Below are 11907 nucleotides of genomic sequence, written 5' to 3' on the forward strand. Positions count from 1 at the left end.
AACAACTTGTAAGTGTAACATTTATTATTCTTCGTTTGATATCAACGAGATGCGTGTCAGTTTCAGCTTCTGTCTCCGTCTCAGCTTGTGCCTACGGCCCACGCTGGTGTAGAACAAAAGCAGACCCTATAGTCGCTGGAAAAAGCAAAGCATTCTGGGCAACGATTGATTTTTCGTCGATATCTCCGTCAATAACTCAAGCTGGTCCACAGCTTTCGTCAAACAGTCTGTAAAAGTCAAATACGGGGTATACGTTGGTGTATGTGCCATAAACAGGTTACAAACAGCTCGTCTTTAGTAAGCGCTTTTCCATGTCACTTGCAAGGCCTTCGTTTCCCAAAATGCTTTGTGCTTCCGTGACTTTTGACCTCTGGATAAAAACAAGCCGATCAGCTGATGTAAAAGCAGCAACATCTACAGGGGTCTGACACAATAACAGCTTGCTAACTTTGCCCCCCCCTCCAGCGTCAGCTCTCCGTGGCATTCGGCGGTATGGTGTTAGGTAGTGTACGTCTCCACTTTTAGACTGTGTCGATTCAGCAGGTTATTTAACGAGACAGCCGTCGGACTGGTAGCAACTGTTAGGTCAGTTGACTCAAAAGAAGGTTGTTTGTTTCAGGAGTGTCTCTTTGTGTGAATGCTGTTAGCTAATGACTCTTTACTACTGAGTTTGAATGCCTGTTTTTAGGCATTTTTAATGTATAGAACAGTGTGGGATACTCTCATGTAGAAAGTTAGCGTTACCAGAACAAGAAAACAGATGCCGGCCAGCTATTGTTAGCTACAGAGCTGTTGTGTCAAAAGGTAAACAAACTAGTCCGAGTTTTGTGTGTTTAATTTTGCTGTTTTAATAAACTGAATATCCCCATTAAAAAGTAAGGAGAGAGAAAAGGGGCATGGATTGCTATCGTTTTGTTGACAGTACTGCTCATGAGTGAATTTGTTTTTGGTTTTTTTTCAGTATTTCAACAAAACAGGTTATCTGACATCTGGTTATATAGATTCACAAGACGGTGCCATAACCTTGTGCCCTCTCCTGCAGTGCTTTTGCCGTCCCAATTACCCACAGTAATCCTTTATACTTGTTTTCACACCAGGGGATTCCTGACCTCACAGGTTTGAGATGAGTGGTCAAGGTCCAGCTGTAAACAAAGGAATGAGCACCATCCTGGTCTGTCAGGAGAGCTATGCCTGTGGGGGCTCGGACGAGGCTGTGTTTGAATGCGATGAGTGTGGCAGCTTGCAGTGTGCCCGCTGTGAACTGGAGCTACATCGGCAGGAGCGCATGAGGAATCACGACCGGGTTCGGGTCGCCTCGGGCCACGTTCCTTTCTGTGACTCCTGCAAAGGGGATGGCAGCTGCTCTGGGAGACTCAGAGCGGTGGTCCGCTGCCAGGGCTGTAAGATCAACCTGTGTTTGGATTGCCAAAAACGCACCCACGGGGGAGTCAACAAGAGGAAACACCCTCTGGTATCTTACCCACCTGCCAAAGCTCCTCAAGAGAACAGTGTCAGTGCTGGGGAGAGTGAAATGGAAATCCTCAAATCTAAACTGGAGAAGGTGCGCAGCTTCCTGCTAGTGGATGAGAAGGAGGAAATGCAGGTAAGCACTTGTTGAGGTACTCGGCGTTTGATGGTGTTTTATTAATGATGCGTTACAACGATTGAGCTGATCTTGTCTGCATTCTCAGGTGAAGGATGAGGAGGACTTTGTCAGCAGACTGGGTTGTAGTCCAGATGAGCTCCTCAAGGTGGTCTCCATTTTTGGGAACACTGGTGAGGGAAAATCCTACACCCTGAACCATACGTTCTTTCTTGGGAGAGAAGTGTTCAAGACGTCTCCCACTCAGGAGTCCTGCACTGTGGGTGTTTGGGCAGCTATGGACCCTCTGCATCGGCTTGTAGTCATCGATACAGAGGGACTGCTTGGAGCTGGTATGAAATTATTGATTTACTTAATATTATGAAACAAACGGGGGTAGAAGCAGGCAGGCATTCATGATTCTTTTTTTTTCTTTTTTTTAAACTCATCAGGGGCTAATCAGGGTCAGAGAACTCGGCTGCTCCTCAAGGTCCTGGCTATCTCTGATGTGGTAATCTACCGGACACACGCTGACCGTCTCCATGACGATCTCTTCAAGTTCCTTGGTGATGCATCAGATGCCTACCTGAAACATTTCACTAGAGAATTAAAGGCAACTACCAATCGCTGTGGTCTTGATGTACCGTTGTCCACCCTGGGCCCCGCGGTGATCATCTTCCACGAGACTGTCCACACCAATCTACTAGGATCAGGTACATCAAAGAAGTTTGTCTCATCTCAGTGTTTTTCAAAGATAAGCACACAAACCACTGCCTCAATACTTTGTCTCCATCTGTATGTGTACCCCGAATTTAGACGCGCCCTCAGAATCTGCTGAGCGCCTTATCCAGGAGCGTTTCAGGAAGCTGGGCTTATTTCCGGAAGCATTCAGCTCCATCCAGTACCGTGGGACTCGAACCTACAACCCTCCCACGGACTTCAGTGGTTTGCTCCGCAGCCTGGAGCAGCAGCTGGACAACAATACGACACGCTCGCCACGATCTGCCAGTGTCATCTTCAAGGCCCTGCAGGTAGCTGTGCTTACATTTAAGTATGTTTTGGCATAGCCAATGGAAATGTTTATACCTTTCCCATCTCCACCTGGGGCCTTCTTTCAGGCCCTGAGTGAGCGCTTCAGTGGGGAGATTCCAGATGAACATATGACCAGTAACTCCTTCTTTCCAGATGAATACTTTACCTGCTCCAGCATCTGCCTCAGTTGTGGGTGCGTGTCCCTGCTTTGCTAAAAAAAATATCAAAATTACTTTAAATCAGATTTCTACAGCATCATCACTGCCAGTACCTTTTACTTTTACTTATTTATAAAACTTGCTGACTTGCTGGGCACCAACTTTCAGGTCAGGCTGTAAGAGGAGCATGAATCACCTAAAGGAAGGTCTTGACCATGAAGCCAAACATCGCTGCCGGTACTCTGCACAGTACGACAACCGCATCTACACATGCAAGGCAAGTACAAATATACATCTACGCCACATTTGAAGTATACCTGCTTGACAAGGTTCTGAGCAACTGTGCTGAACTTCTCAGGCCTGCTACGAAAGGGGAAAGGAAGTCATAGTGGTTCCCAAAACGACGGCCTCGTCTGACTCGCCGTGGTTTGGCTTGGCCATCTACGCTTGGTCAGGGTGAGTCCTGCGAGTATAGAATGATTTTTCATAAATATCTTCATATGTCCCTTTAAAGTTTATGAAAAATTGAGCACAGTTGATATAACAAGTGTGTGGCACCTCTGGAATCTTTCCTCCCTGTGTTGAAACTGAGATGGTTTTGTCTTTTTACAGGTATGTCATTGAGTGTCCCAACTGTTCAGTGATCTACAGAAGCAGGCAGTACTGGTATGGAAACCAGGACCCAGTGGAAACAGTGGTCAGAACAGAAATCCAGCACATCTGGCCTGGGGTAAGGCCACGGTGAATTCACTTAAACCACTGAAATCTTAAAGCTCAGTTTTTGTTTTCTTTGAGTCATATGAATTTGGCCACTATGAGGCGAGTGGCTTATACTTTATGTAAATATCCAGAAAAGTAACGTCGCATGTTCTCCTGGATCATGTTGATCTAAGCATAATTAGTCACAAGTCTGAATATAGCAGTGCAAACGCCAGCTGGTAAGGCAGGCATTGTATTTCTGTCAGCACTGTTGTCAGTATTTAGTGATAATTGTGAGGGACGCTTGTATAAACACAACTTCTATGGCGTACTGTAATTATGTGTTTTTACACCGTTCTTTGCAGTCTGATGGCTTTTTGAAAGACAACAACAACGCTGCTCAGAGGTTGTTGGACGGAGTCAAATACATTTCTCAGTCTGTGTCTGAACTCAGCGTCAAGCCTGCCAAAGCGGTCACTTCCTGGCTCACTGACCAAATTGCTCCTGCCTACTGGAAACCCAATTCCCTCATCCTGGTATGCAACCAATATTTAGCTAACTATATATAAGGAATCACAGGCCCAGAATGTGTAGTTGTGAATGAAACATCACTTGTGTAACTAAAACATTTTCTTGGTGATAGCCCATGTTACTGTTATGTTACTGTTATGTTACTGTTATGTTACTGTTATGCCGATAAATCGCATTACTTATTATTGTGCCGTAGAAATGTCATAAATGTGGGGAGGAGTTCCAGCCCAACGACACCAAGCACCACTGCCGTGCCTGCGGAGAGGGCTTCTGTGACGCCTGCTCCTCCAAAACCCGGCCGGTCCCTGAGAGGGGCTGGGGTCTTGCGCCTGTTAGGGTCTGTGATGCGTGTTTCCACAACAGAGGAATTCCAACTGGTACACAAATGAGTCTCTCTGTGGGAGTTTAAGAGTGCGGTATTGTTTGCCGGGCTGGTTCAGGCGGTTTTAATGTTCACAACATGATATGATTTGATGTGTGCATGTTGTAGAGTTGCTGGACGCTGCGTTGGAGGAGGAGGGAGGCACCCTGATAGCGAGGAAGGTTGGAGAGGCTGTCCAGAACACTTTGGGGGCTGTAGTTGGTGCCATCGATATACCTCTTGGTAAGCATAGGATCTAAAAAATAATATAGCGAGCAAGAGAAACAACTTTAAAAAAAAAAAAGAGTGAGAGAAATAAAAACTTTTTTTCCAGGCCTAGTGAAGGACGCAGCTCGGCCGGCCTACTGGGTGCCAGATCAGGACATCCACTCTTGTTGCGAGTGCCAAAGGGAGTTCTCACCACGTCTCTCCATCCACCACTGTCGCGCCTGTGGGCAGGGCGTGTGCGATGACTGCTCCCAGGAGCGGCGCCCCGTGCCGTCCCGTGGATGGGACCACCCCGTGAGGGTCTGCAACGGCTGCAACCAGAAAACAGGGGAACTCTAGCAGGACTCAATGGAGCAATTAAAGATGCCAGCGTTTGTGGAAACTGGAATCTGCGACATCTTGAGTCTAACAGGTTTCATTGGGGGTATTTTTGTTTTTCTGGATGCCTCTAGACTGTACAGGTGGGACTCGTTTATTATTTGTTAGTGCTGGCCTCATGTAACATCAGTCCATCGATCGCTTTTCTCTTTAATATGCCTATAATTTACACTGTGAAGACAGGCCAGAGCAAGGCTTGAATATTATAAGGACAGGAGAGAAAAAGAACAGAGAGATGATCAAAGTGAGTTTTGTACAAGCTTGCTTACAAATGACTTCAGGTAAATTTCCATGTTGCTCTGTAGATCCGTTCAGATTTGTATTCTTGTACACTAATCCCTGCACACCCTCTACGTGATATGCTAGTACCATTAGCTCCCTTTTGCCTGGTTTGGAGCTACATATTTAAGCCTTTTAAAAAATACAAGTACTGACCTGTTTTTTTTCTTTTTCATAGCATTTCCAGGTAATCATGTCTTATTAGTTCTAAAATGGTTTGTGCAGGTGACCTGGATGTAATATTTAGGACCAGCTTTAGATAGAACACCTCAAAAGTCATCAACCACATTGAATTCTGATCCCTTTCTTTTGAAATACTGAGGTAGATTACCTCTAATTCACCCCTGCTAGAGCTACTTTTCTTTCGTTTTGGCTTCACAGGGACTATATTAGATCATTATATCGGAAGCCACTGATGTACTGTAGCAGCAAGATGCATTCCAACATATATAATTCGTAATTACTACTTAAATAGTCCCATTGATTATTTGTGGTTGTTTGTGAATTTGAATGGGCAGATTTAAAACAAACAAAAACAAGAACAGCCTTAATAATGCTGTCCATGTTAACTGTTTGAATTCTACTTAGTATGCACAGTACATATATGGGAAAAATGTTTACTTTAATAGGGAATTTTTTTTTTAATTGCCTCATTTTATTTTTAAATGTCATAACTGCGTATCAGGACAAATCTGACTAAGGTGGGATTCAATGCAACAGAAACTGCTTTATAGTGGCTGGATCACAGTAGGGACTTAACACAGTTGAGGTTTCAAACCATGTTTGGGGCTGGCCCCTCAAAACAGAGATCATTAGTAAGAGTAGTCTTTTACTGTCAGCTCAGGCTGCGTCGCTCTTCTTTGTCAGCAACTATCAAGGTTGCTTGTATTTCAACAGGACTGTACAGAGTATCTGACTCGATTACTATTAAATGAAGATGACACTTGATGCATTCAGGCTTTCTAATGAATATCTTGGTATTATGAGATTTGACTGTGTAAGATTTTTTTTTGTTTGTTTCTTGTTAACGAACTGGAAGAGTTGGTTTGCTTGTGATCAATCAGATAAGCTGAAATAACAGACTTCAACATGAATAATAGATTTATCCTGTCTCAAACAGAGATCAATGACTATAGATATCACATGGAACCAATCAATACCTTGTATTTATGTATGCTCATACATATGTATTAAACAGTGGAATCTTAAGGTGTCTGTGTATGGGTTGAATACAATGCAGTGGGATAAGGTTTTTAATAAACTTTACTGGGAATCAACAAAGACTATAAAACATGTTGATTTAGTAAACAAAAAGTATCATCATTTTCAAATTTCAATCCCAGCACCCTTATTTCCAGTAACAATCAAGGTTAGCTGTGTTTAAAATAAGTGCACTTCTTCTGTAAAAAGAACAGTAAGGAAAACCGAACTGTACCGGTGTGCACATGTGAATGCAGCACTTCCATTTCCTTTTGGCACAAAAACACGATCATGTGTATGATGAGGCAACTCCCATGAAATTTAAAAGCAGTTCTTTGAGGTCACCACTTCAGTCTAAATTTAGTGTAAATGGTTGTCACATAACATCTTTACCCAGCCACACTCTCAAATACACAGTGATACAGCTGGCCTCAGCACTCCTCATTCTTGGTAGTCAGTGTTGTATGGGAAGTAATAGAGGTCGTGTTTGACAGCCATGAGCAGCCCGGGGAGGCCCCTGCTGCCACCCAGGTTAGATGAAAACACAACACTTGGGATCAAGTCGTTTGCGGCCGGGTGGGGTGATGGGATGGTTCTCAATAGATGACCGTCCTTAAGGCTCCATAACCTTGTGTAGCAATCCTGACCCACTGTAGAAAGGATGGTAAACATTGAAACTGCACGCAAAAAAGGTTTATACCAGTGAGAGTATTGAGTGTTGAGAGTGTTTTATCCTCTCCTACCTGCTAGCAAAAGCCCTTCACACTCATTGACATGGATGGGAAGGTAGGCATGCTCGTTATGATGACCTTTGTACTCCTGCACTGGCTTTGTGCCTCGCACATCCCACAGCTTAATCTGCAAAGAAATTAGAAAACACACAAAGGCTCAACAGAACTATCCTTGAATTATTACCTTTTTCAAATTATTCCTTTCTGATATTTTCTACCACAGTTTGTCAGTATGGCCTGATGGTTCTGTGTTTACCAAGTCTTTCCGCATGAGGCTAAAACATAAGTAAAATACCTGTAATTAAGAACCTGAAAGTATTATCTGCTGTAAAAAAAAAAGAAAAAGAAAATTAAAGAGTCAAGTCAAGAACCTGACCTGGCCCAGCATGTCAGCAGCCAGCAGGTAGTTCTCATCCTGCAGGACGCGTACAGAGGTGATGGCTGACTCTTGATGGAAGCGACTGGCCTTCCAGCTGTGATCTCTGCGGCCGCGCTGTCGGAGGTCGATGCTGAAGATCTCCCCCGATCTGCAACCGTTAAACAGGACAGGAACCTGTGGACGGAAAGGTGTTCTTTTGCTTGGTGTTCTTACAGAGTGCTTCAACAACTTTAAAGTTACAAATGCCTCACCCTAAGGGCAAACTGCTGAGCCAGGACATCACTGCCGACGCTGTACGTCTGTGTTCTGCCCGTCTCTGCATCCTTCACAATCACTCTACGAGACAGGCCTGTCAACACACACATAAACATGATTATTTTAGATGTGTAATTTTCTCCTTTCTATAACGACAAAAATGTTTAGCTGCACTACTAACCAGTGCTGAACGTCTTGTCAAACTGGGGGTTGAGGCACCAAGCACAAGACCAGGCTGAGGATATCTTAAAGCTGCACAGCATCCCAGGCTGATCTGAAGGAGTACAAGAAGTAAGAGGAGAAGGGTGTTGAGGGTAATGGGGAGGTACACAACAACAGCAAAACTGCTTTCAAAACATATTTCAAAATAAAAGTCTTCTAGAATAATAATTCCAAGACTGAAGAAGCTTCTTTGAATAGTATGTTTTACCATACTGCTACCTGGGTCCTTCACAAATGAACTACAGAAGGGCAATGTGACTGCTGCATATTGCGCAAGAACCCTGACAAACCTGGGTTGGAGTTGCTGAAGAGGGAAGCAGGAAGTAAACTCACGCAGCCAGGGGTGTCTGCTACTCCCACCAGACACAGCCTGATAGTTACTTCAGTCAAGGACATACAAGTTTCACCAAAACAGTGAAGAGATGACACGCTGGGACACAGGTGTGCACTTTATAGAGCTAAAATGTTACCATTTTGATGATAGTCACCAAGTGTATTCTTTTAGAAACAACAGCAGTATGAATCCACAAATAATGCAAATGAAAAGGACAACTTATAAGTGATCTTTGTTGCCAGGTTAAGCCCTTTATTTGAAGGTTAAGTGAACTAGAGTTAGAGCTCTAATTAAACTGTGGAAGGATACAACACATGAGAATCGGGGTAATTTACCGAAGCCCAGCAGATGGAATTGACCTGAAACATGTTAACCAGATCAGAGTGATTAATATTATTTAAACAGACCAAATGTTTGTAGACACATCATAAAAACAGGCTCCAAGATTAATGTGAGTTAATTAATTTTTATTTCCTGCAGTGTACTAAATAGAAACTACAAAAATGCAAACATATTCTTTGTATTCAGGGAGGGTCTTTTATCTCCAAAGAAATGCTCCTACCTTCCGATTAGTGAAGTAGAGGTTATCACACATTTCCACAGACAGAGACCCCTTGCTGCTGCTGCTGAAGTTCATGATGCCATACTTGCAGCCGCCATGAGAGACATCGTTGACTGTGAACACTCGCTCACACGCCGAATCCCCCTGAAAAAGAAATGGCAACAAAGAAACAAAGCATATGCACATCATCAAGTACAGATAGAGGCCATATTTAAAGGTAACCTACTGTGTTCATTTCCAGCAATTAAGAAAAAAAAAAGGACTCTAACGTCAATGTTTAACATTCAAAACAATCTTTTTTGTTGTTGTTGTTTTTTTTAAATCATACACAGGGCCTTGGTGGACCCAAATCATCCTCTGGATGAAGCAAACTGTTCTTACTCCCTCTCCCTCCCTTGAAACCAACTATAACAAACATTTATTCTATTGAAACATGTGTTTTGCACTGTGTTTGTGTGTGTTCTCACCACTATGAGTCTGAAGTTGTCGGTGTTTGAGATGCTGTTGTCTGTGCTCTGGATCTCTAGTTTGTGGCGTCTCATTTCACTGACCTTCACCTCATGGACGAGCCTGGAGACAAACAGTAAATGGCCTGTATTTGTATAGCGCTTTACTTAGTCCCTAAGGACCCCAAAGCGCTCTACACTACATTCAGTCATTCTCCCATTCACACACACAACAGTAACCATAGTAACAGACTAGCACTGTCTGCAGACAATCTACTAACCCAGGATAATTGATACACTTTTCTCTTAGCTTTCTGACAGTGTCTCTGTAGTAATTTATGTATTTATTTAGACAGTTTGCCTGCAGGATAAAAAGAACTAGAAACTTCCTCATATGCATTTCATTACTTTTTGTTTTTCCATTTATTCATATCATTCCCAGTGATGCAGAGTATTTTCTTTGACTGCATTTATGCATGTTTCTCCATCTTTTTATTACCATTTAAAATAACTTGTCTAAATAGATTAGCATCATTATTAGTGGCCAGCAAAGCTCAGAAGAAAAGTCACTCTACACATGCAGAACTGATTAGCGTTAAAGTTTCTCTTTGTTTCCCATAATCCGTTACAGCTGTGGCTAGGACACGGGAAAAACAGTGTTATGTTGAGTTTTGCGTGCCTGCAGGGCTGTGACACAGTACCTGCAATAGGAGTGCTCAGGTAATACACCTAGATGTCGTTTCTGAAGTAGCAGCGAAGTGTTTAGTCCTCTTCTTGGTGCTTTCTGTAAATGACAAGGAAAATGTGCGTACATGTTTACGACCAAGGTTTCTTTCTTTACAACTTCTTAAACATTTATGTCCCGGATTGCAGAAAAGCATGTGCTTCTGCTAAGATCAACTATGATCTCAAGTGTTTTATTCCTACACAGTTTGCAGTTGTGCTCTAATGCTGTACTGTGATGATGTCATTACAGCTGCTGCCATAGCCATAATCCTTTAGTACACTGCAGGAGGTTTATGGTAAGCTTTCATCTAGAGGGCATAACTTTAGCATATCAGATGACTGTGTCTGTCTACAGCAACAGGAAAAAGCTTAATGGAATCTTAAAGAATAAATATGATAAAAATGCTAAAAGACAAAGAAGATTAAAAAGATTTGCCTACCACCCTTGATGACAGACTTACTTTTCTTGTGTTTTCATCTTCTGCCAACATCTTGTTCCTCTCCTTCTCTCTTTCTTTTTGTTGTAGTTGCTCTCTGGTTAGTGGGTTACAGTTGTTGTGCCCGGGCAACAGCCGGAAGTAACGGTTTTTCTCTGGGTCAAAATAGAAACCTGGCAGCTCTGGCAGGAGAAAAGGAGGCAAAAATTAGGCTTGTGCATCTTTCATTGCATCTATTTGATTTTCCAAGTGTACAACAAGAATTTTCCTGTCAATATCCTTCTACTTTAAGTGCTCCTGGACAAGACACTGCATGTAAAACTACTGTTTATGTACATATGTGTTCAATTTAAGTGTTGTGCTCTTCTGATACCTTTAATAATAAGAAATGGGGGCTTCCAACGCAAACGTGTACTTTCAATGCTGTACGTTACTGACCTGGTGCAGCACTGCTGGCGTTAGAAGAAGACGAGGAAGGCAAGGAAGAAGAGGAATGTGAGGCAGGTTGGTTAGCATGGTGCTTCTGAGATGGTCTGTGTGAGGGCCCTGCATCATCACGTTCATACCTTTGAACAGGAAACGCACACACACAACAATGATACTGACATACTGATCACTGTCATTACAAACACTGTATTCTAGTATGGCACATGCTCCATACTTTAACGTGATATAAGTGTCATTTAACGTAGCTACCACTGCTGTCGGTTTCCTCGGTGCCATCCACGGCGCTGACCAGCACCTTGTCGCGTGTGCGGTCGCTGTCCTTCTCGCCAGTTCCACTTCCTCATTTCTTATGGTTCGGTCTAGAAGTAAAATGGTCCTGACGGCGTGTTGCTTTTCATTCACTTCTCTGTGTTTGGCAGTCCAGGTGTTTACAGGCAGATTACCATCAACACCGTTGGGCTAACGTTAGCTGCACATCTTTCTACACACGCTTTGACACGTTTGCTGGACATTCACCATCGATTAAAGTAAACGACGTATTTATAGGTCGATAAACAAACTTTGAGTTGATACTGTGCTTGGTTTACCTTCTTAATAACATGGCACTAACGTGAAAGTAAGTAGTCACTAGCTAGCTAACTCCCGTGTAGTAACGTCCAGCCACGCCATCCCCGCCTCCACACGGCGTTCATTGGTCCATTGAGAACAATAATGTCTGACGTTCTAGACAGCTATTGGTGAGTTTCTCCGCGAGTAGAAAATTACTTTTATTTCACTGGATTCTCGGAAAAAGTTGGATATTGAAATACAAAATAAAGTGACTGTTTGACATATATACGCCCTTAACACTATATAATTTAAAGCGGCACTTACTTTAAATTACAAAAAAAAAATAAAAAAATTAATGTTTGACATGTCGT

The 11907-nt window shown here is 42.9% G+C and overlaps 2 protein-coding genes across 6 annotated transcripts; one reads left to right on the forward strand and one right to left on the reverse strand.

The window, feature by feature from the left end:
• Nucleotides 1-205: 205 nt before the first annotated feature.
• Nucleotides 206-7095, forward strand: zfyve1 (zinc finger, FYVE domain containing 1). Of its 5 annotated transcripts, none has more exons than XM_085431510.1 (13): nucleotides 206-804; nucleotides 1098-1603; nucleotides 1692-1935; nucleotides 2035-2295; nucleotides 2399-2613; nucleotides 2701-2807; nucleotides 2941-3049; nucleotides 3131-3228; nucleotides 3385-3502; nucleotides 3837-4007; nucleotides 4199-4379; nucleotides 4493-4606; nucleotides 4698-7095. In XM_085431510.1, the coding sequence occupies exons 2-13, from the start codon at nucleotides 1124-1126 to the stop codon at nucleotides 4928-4930; spliced, it is 2331 nt and encodes a 776-aa protein (XP_085287636.1). In that variant the 5' UTR covers nucleotides 206-804; nucleotides 1098-1123; the 3' UTR covers nucleotides 4931-7095. The 5 variants fall into 5 exon arrangements, with proteins under 5 accessions (XP_085287636.1, XP_085287635.1, XP_085287638.1 ...); XM_085431509.1 differs by having other exon boundaries at nucleotides 206-585; XM_085431512.1 differs by having other exon boundaries at nucleotides 206-507.
• wdr21 (WD repeat domain 21) lies at nucleotides 6494-11689 on the reverse strand. Its single transcript, XM_085431514.1, has 13 exons — nucleotides 11237-11689; nucleotides 10979-11106; nucleotides 10565-10722; nucleotides 10079-10161; nucleotides 9399-9501; nucleotides 8932-9075; nucleotides 8679-8728; nucleotides 8326-8405; nucleotides 7995-8087; nucleotides 7810-7907; nucleotides 7556-7732; nucleotides 7192-7306; nucleotides 6494-7098 (listed from the first exon to the last, which is right to left on the reverse strand). Exons 1-13 carry the CDS (start codon nucleotides 11329-11331, stop codon nucleotides 6890-6892), a joined length of 1533 nt encoding a protein of 510 aa, XP_085287640.1. The 5' UTR covers nucleotides 11332-11689; the 3' UTR covers nucleotides 6494-6889.
• Nucleotides 11690-11907: the final 218 nt, after the last annotated feature.

Source organism: Copadichromis virginalis, linkage group LG15 (genome assembly GCF_057382275.1).
Source record: "Copadichromis virginalis isolate Kocher_CV1m ecotype Utaka linkage group LG15, C_Virginalis_male_GT1.1, whole genome shotgun sequence".
Lineage (NCBI taxonomy): Eukaryota > Metazoa > Chordata > Actinopteri > Cichliformes > Cichlidae > Copadichromis > Copadichromis virginalis.